This window comes from Anastrepha obliqua, chromosome 4 (genome assembly GCF_027943255.1).
Source record: "Anastrepha obliqua isolate idAnaObli1 chromosome 4, idAnaObli1_1.0, whole genome shotgun sequence".
In the NCBI taxonomy this organism is placed as follows: domain Eukaryota; kingdom Metazoa; phylum Arthropoda; class Insecta; order Diptera; family Tephritidae; genus Anastrepha; species Anastrepha obliqua.
Genome location: NC_072895.1, coordinates 86350743 through 86373594, shown reverse-complemented (window position 1 = coordinate 86373594; position 22852 = coordinate 86350743). Strand labels below are relative to the sequence as shown.

General features: G+C 35.4%; 1 protein-coding gene across 1 annotated transcript in view; it reads left to right on the top strand.

Annotated features, from left to right (window-relative positions):
• LOC129246169 (uncharacterized) overlaps positions 1-19768 on the top strand; it is a 32748-nt gene extending 12980 nt beyond the window's left edge. Inside the window, exons 2-6 of the mRNA XM_054884746.1 lie at positions 11355-12603; positions 12679-13125; positions 13202-13795; positions 18216-18342; positions 18417-19768. Coding sequence (XP_054740721.1) covers positions 11355-12603; positions 12679-13125; positions 13202-13795; positions 18216-18342; positions 18417-18804 — 2805 coding nt within the window. The 3' untranslated portion in view covers positions 18805-19768. The remainder of the gene's footprint in view (positions 1-11354; positions 12604-12678; positions 13126-13201; positions 13796-18215; positions 18343-18416) is intronic.
• The last annotated feature ends 3084 nt before the right edge of the window (positions 19769-22852 follow it).

The following is a 22852-nucleotide window of genomic DNA, read 5'->3' as shown; positions in this document are numbered from 1 at the left end:
CTTTTTGGGTCACTAGGGACGTGTCGTCTATTTGCATTCTGACCTCGAGTGGCATGTGATCTCGTGTCATCAGGATGGCTTCGGTCTTATGTTTGATGAGTGTCAGGTCATGGTCCTCAAGTCATATTTGTGTCTTTGTAATAACTTAGTTCAATTTCCTCCTAGCGTCCTCAGTTCCCTAATTTAATTGGTTTTAGGGATAATGTTGGTTCCTTCAAGCGATTATCAGCTTTCTTCGTGCTGAAAAATCTACAAATCTGGTGATACAAAACTGGTCTCAAAAGAGGATTTTGAAGCATTAATTCAGTTTTTTTATTATTTATTTTATTTAATTAATATGACCAGGACTTTTTATTCGCGCAGTGCAAAATTGCCTACAAAATAGGAAAAATTTATCGAACAAAATGGTGCATTTTTGATCAGCAAATTGAATATTCCAGGAAATTGAATATTCGCAGTATAGATGCGAAGTAATCATGACTCTAAGTTCACTAGAAGCAAATCGGATTGATGCAAGCGAACTTCCCGGCAGGGGTGTGTTTGCATTGAGTGAATCATAGCATAAATGACCACATCTACAAATGTGTGCAAGTGTGTGTATAAATCTGTGTTAAGGTCCTTGCATTCATGCAGTCCCATTTTGCGATGACTAAGCAGCATTTTTTCTGGGCCGTTTTAAATAACAAAGTGAATGCAAATACATGCAAGTTTTTTAAATGATTTCAAATAATTAGTGGTAGCAAAGGTTTTTTATGTTACGTGTTTTTTTTTTGATCTTTCTCGAAAGCAATAAAGCAGCAATCTTTCTCTAGTGTCTAGTACATGGAAAAATTATGCTAATGAGACAAGTGTGGAATACTAAAAATTTATTATTTGATTGTTTTGTTATTTATTTCGAAAATATGTGTAACCGGAAGACATTTTTAATTTTTTAAATAAGTTTTTATTTGATTTTTTTATTTTATTTTTGACTCTTAACTCAATATATAAAAAATGATGCTTCTTTCACCTTAACAAATAAAAGTATTGTGGTTGCGTTTTTTACTAGTCCACTTATGGGGACCCGGTGGTTTAGAAATTTAAAAAAATCGTAAGTAGTATCGTAAATAGTATCTTAAAAATATACTGTGAAATTTTCATGCGGAAATTCCCAATATTATACCTTCTACAGCCCATTTTTGTACCTCAAACTTGAAATTCATTTATCTCGGAACGACTTTTTTGGGCCTGGTGATGTAAAAAAAACTATTTAACCGAATCGTTTGAAATTTCAATATGTTGTTCGAAACATCAATGGCTATCGCCCGTACTACAATCATATTATGATTTCAATTATTTCGTACTTTGTTGATTAAAGAACAGAAAACAAACTCGATTTTTAGAGTGTCAACTTCAAAACCGCGCCGTTTTGTCAAATATTTTTTTTTATTCTAGTACGGGACATAGCTACAGTCATACTGATTAATAATTGTTTTGGTTTCTGTGTTTCAAATAGAAGAGCCAATTTGGGAGGGTCAACTTCAGCACCATTTTGAAAATTATTAAACTTGAAATAAAAAACTTTTTTTTAATTTTTGTGTTAACTTCCCTAAAAAGCGTACAAAAATTAGATATCGTTTTTCATTGTTTTATTGTAAAAACAATCCTGAAAATACCCTCACTTTTCGAGCTCTAGACCACCGGACTCCTTACGGCTCTCTTAATAATTATTGAATAAGAACAAGAAAAGTGTGGAAAGTTAGATTTGTGGTGAAATTGCTTTTTGAAACTTAAAGGAGAAATAAGAACGCTAAAAGAAGAAAAAACATCTTTGCCTTTCTTTGCCAGAAAGAAACGAAGATTTGGTGATTTTTATCGGACAACAAAAATTGAGTTTCAAAAAATCAAGAAACTATTTATGTTGAAAAAATAAGTTAACCAGAGCGATTATGCTTGCTAATCTTCGATGCATAATATAAAAGGACTTACAGTGGCGAGCGGAATTGGCTAAATGTTTGTCACTTCAAAGAACATCGGCGAACTATGGTCAAGAGCTCAGAAGAAATGGCGTGATCTTCCACACTCCACTATTGGAAGACTGGTTGAGAACATGCCAAGACGTATAAATAGCGTCACTAAGGTTAAAGGTCTGTGGACAAAATATTATGTTTTATGTAATAAAAGTTATCGGTGAGCAAAATTGGCGAAACAGAATTTTTTATAATATTATTTTTGTAAAATTTTGTAATTTTTAGATATTTTGTAAATTTGAATTAAAACGTTTTATTTCTTAATAAATGAACCATTTAACCTGAAAATTTGATGGCACTATTTTGAAAAATTACTCTACAGCTATCAAAAATGCATGAATGTGGCAAAAATTTCGAAAGTTCTGTTATTTCAGTTATTTCATAAAAATTTAGTAAATTCTATAACAAAGCCCATTATTATAATTATTATTATGAGAAGATTAAGCACTGCGACCTGAAAGATCTATTTTACCCCATTCATGGATTTCCAGTATTTCTCTGAGCACAACTTCCTCAATAAATGTTAGTATTTGTTCTATTTTATTGGGGTTTATTTTCTCCGCTGGTGGAAGCATAAACTTTGTCATGAAACATAGAATACAATTTCATTGAAATGACTTCAACGGCTGGCTTTATAGCGGCCCATTATGGAAGTCCATTGTGTTAACTGAATTTTTCCGCTCAGACTATTTCACATTGTTGCTAGCTCGCTCCACTTTTTGGCATATTCGAACTTACCGTGGAGCTTCTGGCAGGATGCCAGTCCCTGAATTTCTATTGAGAAGTCTACGAAGTTATTATGTTGTTCGGCATGTAGATGCCATCCTAAATCAATATACAAAAAATATTAAGTTTTTTTCTATTTTATTAATGCATACCAAGATTACGATGGAGGTCGAGATTTCTCACACAGTATGGAGCATTGACGATGTTGCGCAACATTTTACTTTGGAATCGTTGAATAATAGTCATCCAAGATTCGCTTGAGCATCCCCATAGCTGAATGCCATACGTCCAGACCGGTTTAAGAATTTGATTATATAGCAGCAGTTTGTTGTTCGTTGACAGAATAGAGTGTCTGCCAATAAGATAAAGAAGGTTTTTTGTTTTTAATATTAAATATTAAGTGAACATCAATTTCAAATCAATAGTTACTTTATTTTACTTAAAAAAAAATAATAATAAATAATTGGCGCGTACACTTCTGTTAGGTGTTTGGCCGACCTCCTCCTCCTATTTGTGGTGTGCGTCTTCATGTTGTTCCACAAATGGAGGGACCTACAGTTTCAAGCCGACTCCGGACGGCAGATATTTTTATGAGGAGCTTTTTCATGGCAGAAATACACTCGGAGGTTTGCCATTGCCTGCCGAGGGGCGACCGCTATTAGAAAAATGTTTTTATTAATTTTGCTTTCACCGAGATTCGAACCAACGACCTCTCAGTGAATTCCGAATGGGGATCACGCACCAACCCATTCGGCTACGGCGGCCGCCAACTTTATTTTACTTACTTTCCGCAAATATCATATAATAAAACACACACACATATACAATTGCAAAATAGCTTGCTATGATGTCAACATTAGTCTTTTTCTACTTCTTTACGGTGTTTAGTGTTCGCTAATGTAAATTTGTGAATTGCACAATCGTTGCTGCAAACAGCAAATATTGTAGACAAAAATAAAAATTGTCGGATCGTTTAAAATTAGCAAATTGTACTATAGGTTTCGGTACTCATCAATAGCAGCTTCGATCTCATATTTCAACTCTCAAATCGTCTCCGAATAGTTGTGTAATATATATTCTTAACGGTGCTTTTCAACAACTAGTCTAATTGAGTCAAATCGTAGTTTCTTGGCGACCAATTGACAGCGCCGTTTCGCCGGATTATTTGTTATGTATGTATATTGATATTCCATATAACAGGTGGCGCAAAATTAATCAATTATGGAAAGATTTATAATATTTGCTAATATCGTCCTACGGCAATCATATTTGTCACTTGTGAACTAGACAGCTGCAGCATACAAACAGACAAGCAATGGAGCAAGTAAGGGTCAATATAAAGATTTGCGTCATTCAAAATAATTTTTTGTTTTTGTAAAAAGTTGAATGGTTAATTTTGCGCCACCCGTTATATGTGTATATAAGTTTGCTAACTTTATCCAAGCAAAAAGTAGCATATTCTGTATATTATATGTTTCACCATACTCTAAATTTCTGACGCATCACAGATGTTAATCCGACGTTCTTCACCACTGGGTAAAAAAATACCACAAAGGTAAAAATACCACTTCTAACTTTTTTTCTGCAAAATATCGTGACCTTCCGCTTCAAGTACATTTCTGCATAGAAACAAAAGACGCGCTCCCTACGTAAACTAAATATTTCATTAATTGTACACCTATATATTATGTGGTAATTTTTACCCCGTTGCGACCGTTTGTGTTTGTATTTGCCTAGCGACAAACCCCGGGTTAAAAAAAAATCGGTACTTCTATTATAGATGGCCCACCCCGTACTTAGGCACAATAAAAAATAATCTATATTAGTTAAAGAAGTAAAACCTCTATCCATGAACTTTAGTAAGCAATAGTGATAAACTGTTGGCTCCGTTGATGGGAATAGTTCGTTTGCTGAATAGTTTTAAATCTCAACACAGCAGTGGAATTTTTCGGCATTACGTATACGCACTGTAGTCTCAAACAAATGATTTGTGTATATGAATATGCAATTCTTTATTAAAATGCACACTTTATGAAATTCAGAGCTTGCATGCATACATTCATACACATATTTATTTATACACACCAGTTTTACTTTCCGTGAGAAGCCATTGTGTCCTGCGAAACCAACAATATAATATTTAGAGCATAGAACAGATGTTCTTGAACTTCTACAGCTTCCTGCGCAATGTAAATATATATATATATATATATATATATTATATATATATTATGTACATACTTAACCATACAAATACGCATTTACATATGCACATAAATATAGTACATAGTATGAACTAAAAATATACAAATTTTTCTTGCATTTATTCTCTCTCCTAACTGCCGGCTAATTACCTCACACAACTGCTATGCAGTTGTCCGAGTTCATTTTGTAACTGTTGCTATTTTACTACTCTGCATTTCACTCCCGATAGTCTTTAGACGCTCTTTGCATTTTCTAGCTACGCATGCTCCACACCTTTTTCTCTGCTCTTTCATTTACATTATTTCGTTTTCTTTTACATCTTTACTTGTTTTCTTCTTTGGCACCTTTCTTTACATTCACGTCCATTGACATCGCGGTATTCTGCTACGTACGAAAAGTATTGAAAATACCGCAACTATTTGACTATCTGCGAGTACAAACGATTGCGTCTTGACCTTAAAGTGTCATGAGGCCATGTGAACTGGTTTAGGCCAACTATTTGTAATCTATATGTATGAGTATATATATATATAATGTAGATGACATTTGTAGTACAGATTTGTATGGTGTACTTGTAAATATATATATATAATATTGTGCGTACAAACAAAATGTTCATAGCAGCTCTATACTGTGGGTGCTGTGCAAAGTTCAGGGCTAATGAGTTCGATGTGGTGAGTGGAAATGTAGCTCAAATCAAATTAATGTCATTAAATTTTGTAATTTCAAGGTTTCTACTAAGTGAGGGAGTTTTAAATAGAGATTTAACCCCTTACCTTACCTTTAAATCTCGAAGAATAGTACGCGTGCAGACAATTAAAGAACTGAAATAAACTCGTAAAATATGTCAATTAGCCAACCTAACGGTTTATTAAAAAAAACTCCTAAAACCGTGATCTATATTAAGGTCAATTTAGCTAGAATATAAAAAAGACTATGTGAAACAATAATAATATTTTTATTTTTACAAGTTTAAAGAAATTCATATGACTTTCAACATTAAAATATACTGCGGGCGACGCCCGTCAAATTCGAATTTAGTACAGAAAATATAGATGGGCGAGGCCCACTCAAAGGGTCAAAGGGCCACGCCGTGGCCAAATGGGTTGGTGCGTGGCTACCAGTCGGAATTCATAGAGAGAACGTCGGTTCGAATCTCGGTGAAAGATCAAAAAATTAAGAAAAAGTTTTTTCTAATAGTGGTCGCCCCTCGGTAGGCAATGGCAATTCCCCGAGTGTATTTCTACCATGAAAAAGCTTCTCATAAAAATATCCGCCGTTTGGAGTTCCGAAACTGAAGGTCCCTCCATTTGTTGGAACAACACACACTGGGCCAGAAGACCCGAGTGAGTGGCCAAAACTCTTTTTTCTTAGGAAAAGGTCATAAAACCGATTAAAACCAGGTTTATTATAGTTTTTTAACTCTATGAATGCGAATCTGAAGTCAAAATTAAAAAAATTCAAAATGGCGGATCCAAAATGGCGGACATGAATTTTAAAAAATCCGTATTTTTGCTTCAAACTCAGAATCTAGGGGTTTAGAACAATGCACATTTCGAATATAATGTCAACTTTGAGAAATTCAAAATGGCGGATCCAAAATGGCGGACATAAAATTTAAAAAATCAGTATTTTTGTTTCAAACTCAGAATCTAGGGGTTTAGAACAAAGAAATTACGTCTAGAATTAGCTGTACTCATACACCCAGGATACACCGCGAGGAGGATTCTAGTACGATTTAGTATCCCAATTTTTTTTTTGTAATTTTTAATTTTTTTTTGTAATTTTTGTAATTTTTAATTTTTTTTTGTAATTTTTGTAATTTTTAATTTTTTTTTGTAATTTTTGTAATTTTTAATTTTTTTTCATTTGACTTAATTTTTGAATCTGCATTTAAGCTCAATTTATTCAGAATCAGAAGTTTCTTCTTCTGATAGTTCAAGTTCATCTAGAAGTTTGTGAACGTCATTAGACGCAATCATTTCATGATCGCGTTCGGCCTATGTTTCATCTTCCGATTCATATTCGTCTTCATTTGCACTGGCACTGCTATGATCATTTTCCATATTTTGAGTATCTAACAAAAGTAACTGTTTAACTTCTGCTGAAAGTGGTAAACGTCTTCTGTTATTAGCTCTAGACAACCTGTTCATACTAGACAGTAATGGATCAGAAGTATCTAGTAATCGATTAAAGAGATCCTCTAAGTTTGTTTTCCTATCACATTGTCTACTGTGCCTGAGTCTGAAATTTCTGTAATCTTTGTTTCTGGCCCAGTGTGCAACATCAAGACGCACTCCACAAATACAAGGAGGAGCTCGGCCAAACACCCAAAAAGGGTGTACGCGCCAATTATATATATATATATATAAACGTGAAAACGTCTTTCAAACCAACGGCTTACAATTTTATTATAGAGAAAGTCCTGAACAAGCAATGTTTGAAAAAATTACTTCCGAAATTCTAAATAAGTGATCGCTACTTTTGGCAATTTTTATAATTTGTTTTATAAAATTTTCGGTTTCAATAATCGTTCCACAAACAGATTATGCAAGCTATAGTGGATAAGTTCGATTCTACATTGTCGCTATTAAATGTTTTGCGCCAATGAGATAAGACACTGGCGGAAGTATCGCAAATATCTCGGACGTAAATGGTGCAGTTCAAAATGAGCCACTCACAAGAATTGAGAATATTTAATCCAAATTTTGGAGCAGTTGGTGCAAATATCTTTGCCTACATCCTTTCAAGATTAAATTGATTCAGGTACTGAATTATTTTAATCATTTTAATGGAGAAAACTTCTCCAATTAAGCTCTGTGAAGGTTATTTTATGTTTCTATTGAGAAACCCTTTAGATAATCTAGGTATATAGTATATACAAGGTGGCACAAAATTAATCATCCAATTTGTTTTGAATAACTTTTTTACTAAATAAAAAAACATATTTGGAATGGTGGAAATCTTTACTTTGCCCTCTGTTCATAAGTGTCAAATATGATTGCAACCCTTACGGTCACTAGAAGGTAAGCGATCATGCAGTCTGACTTAACCTTTCTTTCAACGCCTTCTTTCAGGTAGAGGGGGTGAAAGAATTTTTTTTGCACTATGTATTTGAATGTCCAGGTCTAGCTAGAGCAAGATATCAATCTTTCGGTAGGCCCTTCTTACAGCAAATTAATGAAATCCCAGACATAGATATAAAAAGTTTGCTGCTATACTTCGATCTCAAGAAATGGATCTGACTACAAAAAAAAAAGAAAAGAAAAAACAAACACACACAGATATCACACGAGAACAGTGGTAGTAAAACGGTGCAAGATCAATTAGATCAATTTAAATCTCAACCTCTTCAATAAAAACAACTACAAATATGATCGATGTACGATGCAAAAGCAAGGTGAATTCATTTGTCAAACTTCGCGGGATTAAAATTTCGCTCTAGTTATTTTTTTCATGACTTGGCAGCACTGTTAATAACATCTGGGCCAACTTTCATGTGAATGTCATTATCAGTAATATATTTACGCTTGTGTTTACCAAACGACCAAGAGTGCATTTTTCGATTTTTACAATGTCTGATTTGATTGAGCAGAGAAGTGCCATCAAATTTTGTTTGCGGAATGAAATTTCGGCTGCGGAAACGTTTAGCATGTGCAGAAGGCATTTGGTGATTCGATCATGTCGCAGAAAAATTTTTATAAGTGGTACAAAGACTTCAAAGAAGGTCGAGAACGTGTTGATGACTTGGAGCGCTCCGGACGACCATCGACGTCAACAAATGACCAACACGTCAATAAAGTGAAGGAGTTAGTGCTCAAAAATCGTCGGTTGACTGTTAAAGACCTTACCGATATGATCGGAATATCAGAAGGATCTGTGAAAACCATTTTGAAAGACCATTTGGGCCTACGAAAAGTCAAATCTCGTTTGGTACCGAAAACTCTCAATTTCTTGGAAAAAAGTCGTCGCATTGATGTGTGTGAAACAATGCTTTCAGACTATCCGGACAAGCTCAAATGCATCATTATAGGAGATGAGATGGATTTATGCTTACGACTCTGAAACAACCGACCAATCAAGCGAATATCGTGCTAAAGGCGTGGCCAGACCGAAAAGAGCACGTCAAAGTCGTTCAAAAATAAATGTGGATTTTCGCGGTGTGGTGCACTATGAATTCCTTCCACCTGACCAAATTGTTAATAAGGAATATTATTTGAGCGTTATGCTTCGTTTATGTGAAGCAATTCGTCTAAAAAGACCAGAATTATGGGCCAACAACTCTTGGTTTTTGCATCACGATAATGCACCGTCTCACACTGCACTCGTTCTTCGTGACCATTTCGCCAAAACTTCCACGCATATCGTTCCGCAGCCACCGTATTCGCCTGATTTGGCTCCGAGTGACTTCTGGCTATTCCCAAAACTCAAGAGACCACTCCGGGGAACGCGTTTAGAGTCGATTGAGGAGATAAAAGTTGAATCGAAGAAGGTGCTGACGGCTATACCGGAAATGGACTATTTGGCATGTTTCGGGGATTGGAAAAATCGTTGGCATAAGTATATTTCATCGAGAGGGGATTATTTTGAAGAGGATGGAATTAATTTACAAAAATAAATAAAGATTTTTCATTTTACAACCAAATTCACCTTACTTTTTGCCCACAGTAGGATAAGTTATAATTTTTCCAACAGGGTGACTAATTTTTAATTATAAACGAGTTTTAAGAAAAGAGGAACAGAAAGAAAAAATAAACAGAGCTCAATTTCTTCGCATGTAACTAAAGCCTAAACAAACTATGTAATATCTTCGGCCACACTACTCGTCAAACGCTTATGGATAAAAAATTTGATAATTTTTTCTTTAAATTTTACAAACAATTTCCAAGTAACAAAAAGCACTAGTCGCAACTATCGAGAAGCAGAGCAACTAAGCATAATTTTTCATATTGAGCCAGTAAAAACTTAAAAAATATGAACCAGTAAATTAACTTGTCACTTAAGTAAATGCACGTTTATACTTGTATATGTATGTATGCACGATTATGCATTTTGTACATACATATATATGCTCTCCATTTCCTATTAAACAACGTGAGTTTATGTAGTTTTTGCTTCAACTCTTTACTTATGCGCCGCCTCCTGGTTTCATTTCCTTTCTTGTCTAGTCGAACAGAGCTTTGACCTTGACTGCTGTGTGTCGTGTTGGGCTCATGCAAAGAGGTTATATTTCAGTTTATGGAATCTTTCTGAATGCCGTCAGTTGCTCGTATTTGTTTACTCCTACTGATGAGTTCATTTATTTATTTGTTGATTCGCCAAGCTGCGCCGGCGGTGATGGTTATTAAATCGATTAAACAAATATAGTAAATTATAGAGCTTAAGTAATTGATAGAGTGCAGAAGCCCATTTACGTATGAGACGAAGCTTTGTATATATGTAGGTACATATGTGTGTGTGTGTATCAGCAGCATGCTTCTAAAGCGGAAAATTGCTATACTGACTGTACAATGCAAAATAACTCACTCGTGCAGGACTCAACAATTTAACTTTATCACTCTTGCATCCAGCTCACTTACAGTGCATATAACGGTAAAATTACTATGAAAGCATCAGTTCGCGTGTCTTCACGCTTTTCAATTTATTTATGCCATATAAATTGCAAAGTACTTCAATTAATTAAAAAACTAACTTATCTGCGTATTTGTTTTGGTGCCATATGGGCTTATTGTTTTATTTTTTTCTTCTCTAAAAAATTGCAATTTAAACTTGAAAGGCTAGAGTTTTTTTCCAGATGCGCATTTTTCAATTTTTCAAATTTCAATATTTTTCATTTAGTTTAACCAAACGGTGATCCAATACGTGATCTTTGGTAAGCCCCCAAAAGGGAGGCAGTGCTCAAAAGGCTGCCTGGCTGTTTAACAAAACACAGATGCGCTTCGAAGTAGTATTTCTTCGTAGGCATTTTCTGTTACAAATTTCTCTGCCATAGATCTCCGGTTGAAAGACAATTCAATAACCACTCTTTCGGACCAAAGACAATCGCATCAGTCTTGCCATCCGCAAACTTCTACCCATCCGTGTACCATATTTCCGAGACAGGTTGAGTGCATGGATTTTCTGTCTCCCCAAGTGACTCTGAATATCTTTGAATATGGACACCATGAATTATTATCTTGAAATTTCTAGACTCTGTAATTCTTATGCCGCTTATCTATTCGCAAACGAATTCCCAGTGTATCCATGAAGCTCTTTTGCCCCTGCATAGGAAAAAGGTTTTCTAGATTATGTTTTTAGATCTATGCCGAGCTGATTATTTTGAAACTGATTTCTTCGTTATTATAAAACTCTGCATTGCAAATTTAAATTATATTTGCAAATTTTTTATTTCGAATTTTTTAATTTCTTTTTCAGAATTCACGGGGACCGTTACACTGCACGAGTGAATCGTACCCAACTGGTGGAGTCCAGCACCAGTCGGGAGGGTTCATTCGCTCATCCACGGACAGCGTTGGTGAATGTGGCGTTTACATTACCGACCAACACAATCATCACGCCGCCACCAATATACCACCATCGCCGCCACCATCTCTCGTCGGCGATTCGTGTGAACTACCGACAACTGTTGCTTGCTCTCAACCCGCCCCACCATCACTGCTCACCGAGTGTCAACAGTCGACTGGTTCGCTCTTCTCCGTTGTCTCGGCGCCACCGGTACCGCTCGCAGAGCTCGATGTCAAGCAAGTGGACACACTCAATAGCGGCGGTTTCGCCAAAGTTATGGGTATTGGCACAGGACTTGGTCTGCAAGCGGGCATCGGGTTGGGTTTGCCAACGATGGGTGGCAGTGCGCAAAATGCATATTCCACCACGTCGATGGATGCAGCCACAGCGGCCACAGTTTTGGCTGCGGGCGCTGCCATCGGCTGCACAATGGACGGCACGGCCACCATCGCTGGCACCACAACGCATGGCATACTACGTCGTCCGGCCACGTTGCCCATTAACGCACCTTATTGTCCGGCGCCGACCAGCCGCACCTTGCACTCCAGCCTCTTGGAACATCAAATTACCGAAATTGAAGAGGAGGACAATGAAAATCTGTTGACTGTCTCCAGTATTACAGCGCGTCCTTTAATCGCCAAATCGCGGGAGATACGTTCGAATCGACAGCTGCAGCTGATCGAACAACAAGCCGCGAAACGTGGAGGTAAACAGCCAAGACGTGCTAATGCGCCCTCACGCACCGCCGACGGCAATGCCGCCGATACGGATCAGTGTGTTGTGGGCAAGCGCACAACCTCAGCTTCATCACGTTCCTCCGTTAATGCAGATCCACCAGACGGTGGCTACGGCTGGTTAATTGTATTTGGCGCTTTTTCTGTGCAATTTTGGGTTGCGGGTCTGGTCAAATCCTACGGTGTACTTTATGTTGAAATAATGGAAACATTTCCGAGCTCCACAGCAACCGTGGCGTCTTGGATACCAGCTATACTATCAGCGTTATGCTTGGTTCTAGCGCCAGTCTCGAGCGCGCTCTGTCAGCGATTTTCATGCCGCTCGGTTGTTTTTGTTGGGGGACTCTTCTGTGCGCTGGGACTGACATTGAGCTATTTTGCGACCAGTCTGCTACATTTGTTAATAACCTTCGGAGTTTTGACAGGTAAGTTTGTGTGAAGTGAAATTTTGCTAGGTGTGGAGGGAAAGTACTGACTATTCTTTCAAAATTTACCAATAGGTATAGGTGGAGGTCTCTCTACAACGCCAGGTATAGTCATTGTATCGCAATATTTTGACAAACATCGTGCGCTGGCCAACGGTATCTGTGTGTCGGGCACCGCGGCCGGTAGTTTTATATTGCCGGTGCTTATCAAACATCTGGCGGAAAATTTCGGCTTCCATGGAACGATTTTGGTTTTGGGCGGCTGCATGTTTCATGTTTGCATCTCAGCTACACTTTATAGGCCGATTGAAGATTACAACAGCGAGAGCAACAAACTCAACGAAGAGGAAGAAGAATCGGCCAAACCGCTGAACGACATTAACCCCAGTACAACGGGCATGCTTACCGGCTCTACATACCTGGACACATGTGATGGAACGCTCAATAATAAGTTCATCGAACACCTTTTCTTAGAAGAATCGAAGAATCGTCTCAATGATCTATATTCCGGCAAGCAAAATAGTAAGTAATTACAATTATAAGAATTTTCAAAATAGAAATATTTATATAAAACTACTTGAAAATCTGATTCTCCCAGCAAATGAAAAGCAAAATGTTGCCGCGCAAGAAAGTGACGATGAGATCAAAGATGTTATTGGCGAGACCACATTTATCAAACCAATGAAGAAAGTACGCAGTTCGGGTATTATGCATTCCGTAGAAGATCTTAGCACCGACTCCACTTGGGTATATCGTAAGAATTCGGGTACCGATTCAAATCGCGGTAGCCGACGGCGACGCAACGTTTTCGCCAATGACGAGATCATCTCCAAAATACAAGCACATCTGGAGAAACCGTTATCACCACCCAACGTTGTAACACGCGGACTTAGCAAAAGCATGGAGATACCAACGCCAGTTAGCAATTTCACTGACTTGAACAAACGTGGAGAGTTGCATGACCTTAGCGGCGCTATAGTGGCTCAACAACCGATTGGCGCTGGCGCAAGTGATGGCGAGGACGATGATGACGACGATGAGCCACGCACCTGCTGTGAGCGCATCGAAATGTATTTGGACATTAGCTTGTTGAAAGACACCACTTTCATATTGATGTGCTTGTCGGTGACATTGATGTCCGTCGGTTGTCCCTACATGCTTTACTATTTACCAGCGCACGTAATTTCCATCGGTAATTGAAGTCTACATTCCTTACTTATTTAATTATTTAGGTTATGTTATAGAGACTGCGTAAGAGAGAAACATACTGTATTGTAAGATAGACAACCACTGTGTCCTGAAATAGTGTGGTTCTGAGTCTACCGGAAATTTCCTAGTTACTTAATCGTCCTGGTAGCTTTTGCAGTAGAGCTTAGTGCTAATCAGTCTGTGTACTGTGGATCATAACTCAATGCTTGGTTAGTCTCGAATGGCTCTATCTACTTCTTTTTTCTTCTGCTTGGATTTGCGCGGCTTTGAGCTCGACTCCTAGACTGACTAACAGTCTGCCGGGGGCGGCCCTTCTAAACAAATTTTTTTTTTTTTTTCTTCCATAAAATATTACACCTGTCGTTAGACAATAAGTAATTTGATTTACAAAAAGATGGAATGAGAGTGATATTGAAGGGCCAATGCCCCCAAGCTCATTTAGAAGAAATATATACATATTATTTAAAAACAAGTGGTTAACAAACAATGACATATACGATTAGTTGACAATTGATTACATCGATTTTGCAAGATCTGTTGGTGTTTGACGGTTAAGCCGACTTTGGGTAGATTTTTCTTTATTTGGTAGTCTTCTCATCATAGGATTTGTGTGCGTTAATAATCTATTTATGTGTCTTCTGCTAGCGCTTTGTATTGTTTCATCAATAGTATCGATGTCAAGGTCGCGATGAATATCTGCGTTAGGTATGTACCAAGGTGCATTAGTTACGGCCCTAAGTATTTTAGACTGGACTCGTTGAAGTATACTTAGATTACTTTTTGCAGCAGTGCCCCAAATCTCAATTCCATATTTCCAGATTGGAGCAATTATCGTTCGATAAATAAGTACTTTATTTTGCAATGATAGATTGGACTGAGGTCCAAGTAGCCAGTACAATTTCTTAAAACGATTTTTAACTTCATTTCGCTTTTTCTTTATATGCTCCTGCCAGTTTAATTTCGAGTCGATCGTAATACCCAGGTATTTCGCTTTGGTGTCAATATTCACGTCAGAATTACCAACGCTAACTGGTTCAATGGTTGTCCTTCGGTTTGTGTAGTTTACTTGTATTGTTTTGTCAGCGTTAATTTCGATGTTCCATTTTTTGAACCAGTTTAATGTCACATTTAATTCGTTTTGTAAATTTTGTTTTGCGACTTTTGTATCTTTATGAGATACCATGAGGACTGTGTCATCTGCAAATGTTGCAATCATGCTGTTTTCTGACTTCGGTTCCGGTAGATCAGCCGTGTACAATAGATACAATGTTGGTCCTAAGACATTGCCTTGGGGAATGCCTGCGTTCATAGGTTGAATGTCTGAACATGCGTCGTTATATTTAACATAGAATTTCCTGCCTTGGATGTAACTCTTAAGCATAAGGTAAAAGTCATTAGGTAGTTGTGTTTTTAATTTATGGAGTAACCCAGGGTGCCACACTTTGTCAAAAGCTTTAGCTACGTCGATGTATATGGACATGCACACTCTTTTTTTATTCAGGTCGTCATTAATTTTGTGAACTACTCTATGAATCTGTTGGATTGTTGAATGGTTTTTCCTAAACCCAAATTGGTGTTGGGGTATCAGATTCATGCTTGTTATAATAGGATTTATCTGGTAAAATAATATTTTCTCGAAAATTTTTGATATTGTCGGTAGTAGGCTGATTGGTCGATATGATGTCGCTAGTGTAGCGTTTTTGTTAGGTTTCGGGATTGCTATAATTTCAGCTACTTTCCAGGTACTAGGGAAATATTTGAGACTTATAGCAGCGTTGAAAATATTTCTTAGATAAATTATTGCCTTGTCAGGCATATGCTTCATAATTATTCCCGAAATTTGATCGTATCCAGGCGATTTATTGTTCTTTAGAGTTTTTATTAATTGTTTTATCTCTGTAAGTGTGATTTTTTTAATTTGCTGCTTATTCTCGTTTGCTGCATAAGTAAGATTTATGTCGTTATTATTATTTTCAAAAGTATCTTTAAAATGTTGAGCTAAGACCGTTGCTTTTTCTGAAGAGGTTCGGACCCATTTCTCTTTAGTTGTTTTTATTGGTGGTAAATGTATTGTGGCGCCCACCACTTTTTTCGTCGCCAAGTCAAGTAAGTCAGGTACTTTCTTAATGTCAGAGGGCCAATAAGTGGGTTCTCCGGTACTTATATAATTACAATTACGCGCTCTGATGGCGTCAAGTAATGCTTTTCCTTTCGTGTTTGTTAATCTTGAACCCCACATCATATTTTTTGCGTTATAATCTCCTCCGGCAATAAATCTACTTCCAAGTGTTTCAAGGTAGTTAGCGTATTGTGTTGTTTTGTTGTTGTGTTTCGGAGGGCAGTAAGCAACTGATAAGGTAAGCTGGCCTAGAGTGTCATTATTTGTATCGTCGTTGCTTGCAGATGGTCCATTTGATATTCTTCCATTTTGTTAAACATAATATTTTGTCTCAGTATAATAGCTGTTCCGCCGTGTGGTCTGTTGTCAGGGTGGTTGGTGCATATTATTTTGTAGCCGGGAATACTAACGTAGCTTTTGTCATTAAAATGAGTTTCTGACACCAATAGTATGTCAATGTTGTATTGGTCTATAAAAGTTTTAGTTTCAAGAATATGTTGATTTAGTCCGTTTGCATTCCATAAGGCTATTGTCAAACAAAATTTAATAACCGAAAACTGTGAAATGAGTATCGTCGGATTACATACACGAGCACATACTGAATGATTTGCCCGCTGAAACTGGAGCACAAGATGTGTAGGCTTTAAAGATGTAGAAATGCGACTATCAATGGAGAAGTTGGCAATAATAAGCATATTTTCTGATAATGCAAAACTATCTTTGTGCATTTCTCAAGAAGTCATTTCAGTAGCAGAGAAATCACTGATGTATCGATCTACCCATTACTAGAAGAATTGATTGGACCTTTACAAATTGCACGTGAGAAATATACAACTGATCAACAAATGAAAGATCTTCTGTCATTTGAGAAGAAAGTACAAAAGTAAATTATTTTTATTATTTTTTATTAATCAGCAAACAGGATGCTTACAGACTATAAGATAGGTAGATATAAACAAATCCCTTATGAGAAGGAGTGTTACTATATGTATAAGTAACCCCTAAAAGAGTAGACTTAGGCTAAATCAAAGTCTAATTAATTTTATTGAGCAGATACGGACAATCTATTATGTTAAGCCCGCACAAATATCATCGACAAAACAAACACATCGACAACAGAACACGCCGAGACTCTAAGGTTATGAGATTATTAGTAAGCCATGAGAACGATAGGATCAACGAATTTCATCGAACACGATGGAAAGCGCACAAAAGCTCTCTGAGCAGAATCGAATCTATTAATATAGACTGCATGAAACTGTCTTCAAACGAATGCCGTTAGAGTAGATATTCATGACGTGTAAATTAATTGCAGGGAAGTGTTGAGCACCAATGATTTCCTACTGGGAAGTAGTTTGTGAGAATTACAAGACGTAAGAAATGTAATAACAAATAAGTTTGGCCTGTCCAAGATGCCGACAGCCGAAACTGGCTGGACATCTCTTACTTTATTTATAGTCCAAAATCGTTACGCAAGCTCTAATACATAAATATGAATCGCGCGTGTCAGGGTAGGTATAGTCTACCACGAAAGCTGTAGGAATGCATATAAGAAAGGTACTCTTACAGTTGAACACCTTCTGTGTAGATGCTCAGCTTTAATAAAGAAGTAGAAAACCACCTCGGAAGCATTTGGTTACTAAATTTTGCAGGATCTACCTGGCCACAACACACGACTGCTCAATAATACGCGCTAACTGGCTTTAATATAATAATCAGAAGTCTATAATATGAGAATGCCGCTCAGATGCGTCACTATTTGAGCTTGTAGTTATTCGTCGCCATTAGGACATAGCAAAACATAGGATAACATAACACAACATAACATAATATAACATAGCACAAATTAACATAACTTAACATAGCAAAACAGAACAACAGAAAAAAACCTAAGATAACATTACATAACATAATAAAGCATAACATGCCATAGCATAACATAACATAACAACAAAACGTGGCATTAGGCAAATCAATATTTTAGATCCATCTCCACGGAACCCTCTACAAAGCGATGGAACTAACCACTTTTTTGTTAAGACTCAAATTCTTACGCTCATTGTTAGCTGTAATACTCGTACAATTATTGGTGCATGACTTGCTATATAGTATAGGTATATAGTATTTTGGATAGCTATGCGGGCGGGAAGCTTTTCAAAAATATTCTATTATATTTTACTATGGAGTGCGTAATTCCATTCCATTCGTTCTTTATTCCTTTAATTTATTTGATATTATAATTATTTATTTTATTTAATTATTTGTTTTTATACTTTTCACATAGGAAACAACAAAAGTCAAGCTGGTTATCTTGTCGCAGTGAGTGCTGTGTTGGATTTGTGTGGCCGTTTGGGACTTGGCTGGTTATCAGATTTGCAACTTTTTGATCGTAAAAAGACCTACATATTTTGGTAAACACTCAGTCATATTGAATTATCTATTCGTTAACATATTTCAACTGAACACACAAATATTTCTATTTCAGTATACTTGGCGCTGGAATTGCTGTACTCACCATCCCATCAGAGCACAACCTCTATATGTTGGGCTTGTCCGCTGCTGTTTATGGCTTTTGTTTGGGCAGCTGGTATGTACTGATGCCCGTACTGTTGGCCGATATCTTCGGCACGGATCGCATTAGCTCCAGCTATGGTTTGGTGCGCATGTTTCAGAGTATCGGCGCTATTTCGGTGCCACCATTGGCCGGGTTTTTGCGCGACCTTTCGGGTAGCTACGATATTTGCTTCTATTGCATGGGCGCTTGCATGGTGTTGGGCAGCATACCGTTGCTTGTTTCGGCGCTGCTTGAGAGTAGGGAACGTGATCCGTTCGAACAACCCGATGAAAGTGACGAAAATTCTACAGTATCTTAAAGAATAAAAAGTGTTTCGAGGAATTAGTATGGAACAAGGAGAAAAATGTTTGAAAACGTTTTTGCTAAGAAACTACTATCCGAATTACGGGTAGATACATACATACATGTGAAGAAGGGTATATTGTGAATAACGCTTAGAATATGCGATTAACTGTACCCGTGCGCTATTCACCAGTAGTTATTTAGCACAATTTTGATGTTGATTTAGTAATTTAAAGAGCTTCTAAATTCGTGTTAATACCATATTTATGTGTAGTCAACCATTTACGTAGCCAAGTAGAATATCAAGCAACAGTAATACGCTAACACATACATACATATGTCTTACGCTATACGAGTAGTAGTACATACATACGTATGGTATATCATACATATATGTTTAGGCAGTGTAGCTTAAAACTCTATACCGAAGACCATTTGGATAAGGTAATAGAATTTTGCATACTTTACTTGTTCCTGACTCAACTGCAGTAAAACGAATTTATTTTGGAGAATTAAAATTTAAGTACCAATAATTATACCAAATGGTACACACAGATTTCTGAACTGTAGACTGTCCTACCGGGTCATTTATGCGTTGATTGCTAACCATATTCAGAGTTATATTGATTTTAACTGGTTAATAAGAAATGAAATGCATATAAGCAGCGTCAGCTAAAACGATGGCTGAACCATTATAAATCTGCATTGTTAGAAAATGTTAATTAAATACATCCATCCTGGTCATCAGATATTCTCTCTACCTTTCTAATGGTCTTTCGACTGAATATAGTGAATTGCAGTGTTTTTGTGTAGTTCCAAAAGAATAAAACTATAGCCAGACTAACTGGAAACCAGCTTTAATGCATTTTTTACAACATACAAATACATTTTTTGGTATTTTTTTAGGCGGTAGTTCTACTATTTGGACCAAAAACCGTGTTAAAAATGACAAATGCTAGAACTTTGATTATAAAAATTTTCAAAAAAAAAAAAAAACATTAGGCCGATTTTTATTTTAATTAGGATTTTTTGTTTGTTTTTTTTTTTTAATTTTTGTTCCGTGAGATAAGAAAAATAATATTTTTTTTGTTTTAGTTTTTGGCCCGTGAGATAAAGTCGCGTGAGCGGGTATCGCGCGAATGAAGAGATAAAAAAAATATATATGTATTTTTCGAAGCTTTAAAGTACTATCTAGGGGTCGCTACCATTGAAAAATGTATGATTTTGGCGGTTTTTATTAATTAAGAAAAGTATAATTTTTTTCTTAATTTTAATTTAACTTTTTTTATTAAATCTATGTTTACAGAACCTTACAGACCAGAGGTCCAAAATGAAAATAATATTTAAACACAATACTTAAAAATAGTTATACGTTTAATTTTAATTTAGATTCGAAAATAATATTAGGACGATTTTTATAATATTTTTTTACCTATTTTTTTTTTTTTTAATTTATGTCCCGTGACATAAAAAACGACAAGTATTTTTTTCGAATTTTTAAAGTTAGCTTAGGGTAGCTACTAGTGACATTTCATTTTCATTAGTCTATGACATGACCGGTATGTCTTACATACTAATGTTCATGTAATAAAATGCAAATGTTAATAACATCTCCCATAAAAAGGCATTAAAAATTAACAGTAGAGAGCGTCAATAGAGCATGAGAAAGTTAACAGCACATGCAGATAAAATGAATTTTGAACACGAAGGGCTTTGTTGGGCATACTCAAAACCCGAGAAGTTCAGAACAGTTAACAGAACCACTGATTACTTAGTAAACAAACAAAAGGCACCGGATTATTCTTCTGCTTCCAAGTGTCTTTAAACTAATTAACATACAGCGTGAACTGTGGTAAAAGAGAGAATTCGCACTTCAAATTTGATCGGTTGGAGTGTAAAACGAATGAATTTATGTTGCGTCCTTTCAAGTCTAGTAGCAATTATAGCTCGGTTTCCATAAAATAGAGGCATACTCGGGTTTCGAGCCAACTAAAGAGTTGTAGAGAAGCTATACTACGATCCTGCAATCTTTTGAGTAGTGGTGCAACAATGCTAGGTTACTGTGTACCTTTGGAGGGGGATAACATAACATATATGATTTCTGAACGTAATACGTTTATCCAACCAAGATCAAGAAAATAATTAACTTAAATAAGTTGGGGATTAGAGATAATATAACACGATTGTCGAGCCTCAGTAGATCTGGAAATAGATGTATGGAAAAGTATTTTAATGCTTAACCATAGTTTATTTCTGCGACGGCAATCGACAAGATTATTTAAATCCTGAATGTAAAGTATGTAAGTTTGCCCAAATGTATTTCCAGTGTATAAAACTGAAACTGGTGAATACGTAGTAAATCATTGTTTAATTTTTGTTTATTATGAAGAAAGAAAAATGTAAAAACATTTTTTTTTTAAATTATACTATTTTGTGACAAATTTTTCTTAAAAAATGTAATTTAAAAAAAGTTTGATTTTTTATTTATTTACTTTTTGCAATTAAATTATGCTATATTAAACTAAATTTTCTTAAAAAATTTAATTAAAAAAAGTTTAATTTTTTATTTATTTACTTTTAGCAATTAAATTATACTATAATAAAAAAAATTTCTTAAAAAACTTAATTTAAGAAAAGTTTAATTTTTTATTTATTTACTTTTTGCAATTAAATTATTCTATAATAAAAAAATTACTGAAAAAATTTAATTTAAAAAAAGTTTAATTTTTTATTTATTTACTTTTTGCAATTAAATTATGCTATATTATAACAAAATTTTCTTAAAGAATTGAATTAAAAAACATGTTTAGTTTTTTATTTATTTACTTTTTGCAAATGTGCAAGAAAAAAATTTTTTTTGATTCAGTTTAGCAAGATATTTTTATAAATTTGTGATATTGAAATAAGTATGTTTTTATTGCATAAACGTTAAATTAATGCAAAAATTAATCAAATGAGTTTGTGAAACTCTGTTTACAAAATTATCAATTTTAAAATTTTAGTATATACTCACGTCTCCGATATTAAAATATTCGTCTTTGATGCCACTTCAAGAACTAACTTTATTTCTTAACATTCTACACATATTAAACACAAATACATATATCTTATTTACTATGTTCTTACATTCATACTTATTATAATGTTACAAATACATGTTAACTATGAATGTACACAGTTAACTATGCATGTACACTTAACAGTTTTACTTCTGTTAACTTAACATTATACATTTGGCTAACATCATATGAGCACGAGGCTTACAATTAGCAGAGGCTCTGACTACATATGTATGTACATTACTACTTATATATAAGTATATGTATAAGTATAAAAGTAGGTGTGTTCCTTTTTGAAAACATTAGCCCAAACATGGATTGCTTTTGATGTAAAACTAGTTTCAAAGCAACTATATTGTGTTTCCAAAATTTTAAATTTAATTTCAGGGAAGTGATTGTGATATACAAATATACTCGTATATTTAGGTAGAATATGGCGCCTGTTTCGAAATAAAAAAAAAAATCAATTTTTCTTTTTTTTAAGTTGTATGTGTAGTAGGTTTTTTTTAGATGTTCTATATAAAAAACCAAATATTACGTAAAATTTTAGTTTTCATGAACCAAATGTTTTTTATACATTTAGTTACTTGTACGCGAATCCAGCAACAAATATTTCTGTTTTTTTTTTTTTTAAAAGTTTAAGTTTTAAAATTATTTGGATTTTACGACGCACTCGTCTTTCAGGAGGTTTATGTTTCAATTGGAGGTTAATTTTATAAGTCTTGGCAACACTACTCAACAAATTTCCAGCTTTTGATTTTATCTGAGATCGAACTTTGTGATTATTTTTACTTGGTATTGATATAATAAGAATACGTAAATAGAAATGTTCTAGCCCATCTCAGTTCTTTGATAAAAGGTGAAGTATAAAATCACGTTTCTCTTACAAATTTAAATACTTACTTTGTCTTCTATTGATATTTTGATTGCCCTAGGGCCTAGGTTGTTCAATAAAGTTTGCAGTTCGATAAGAAAAAATATAATTTAAATTCACTTTATTATTCG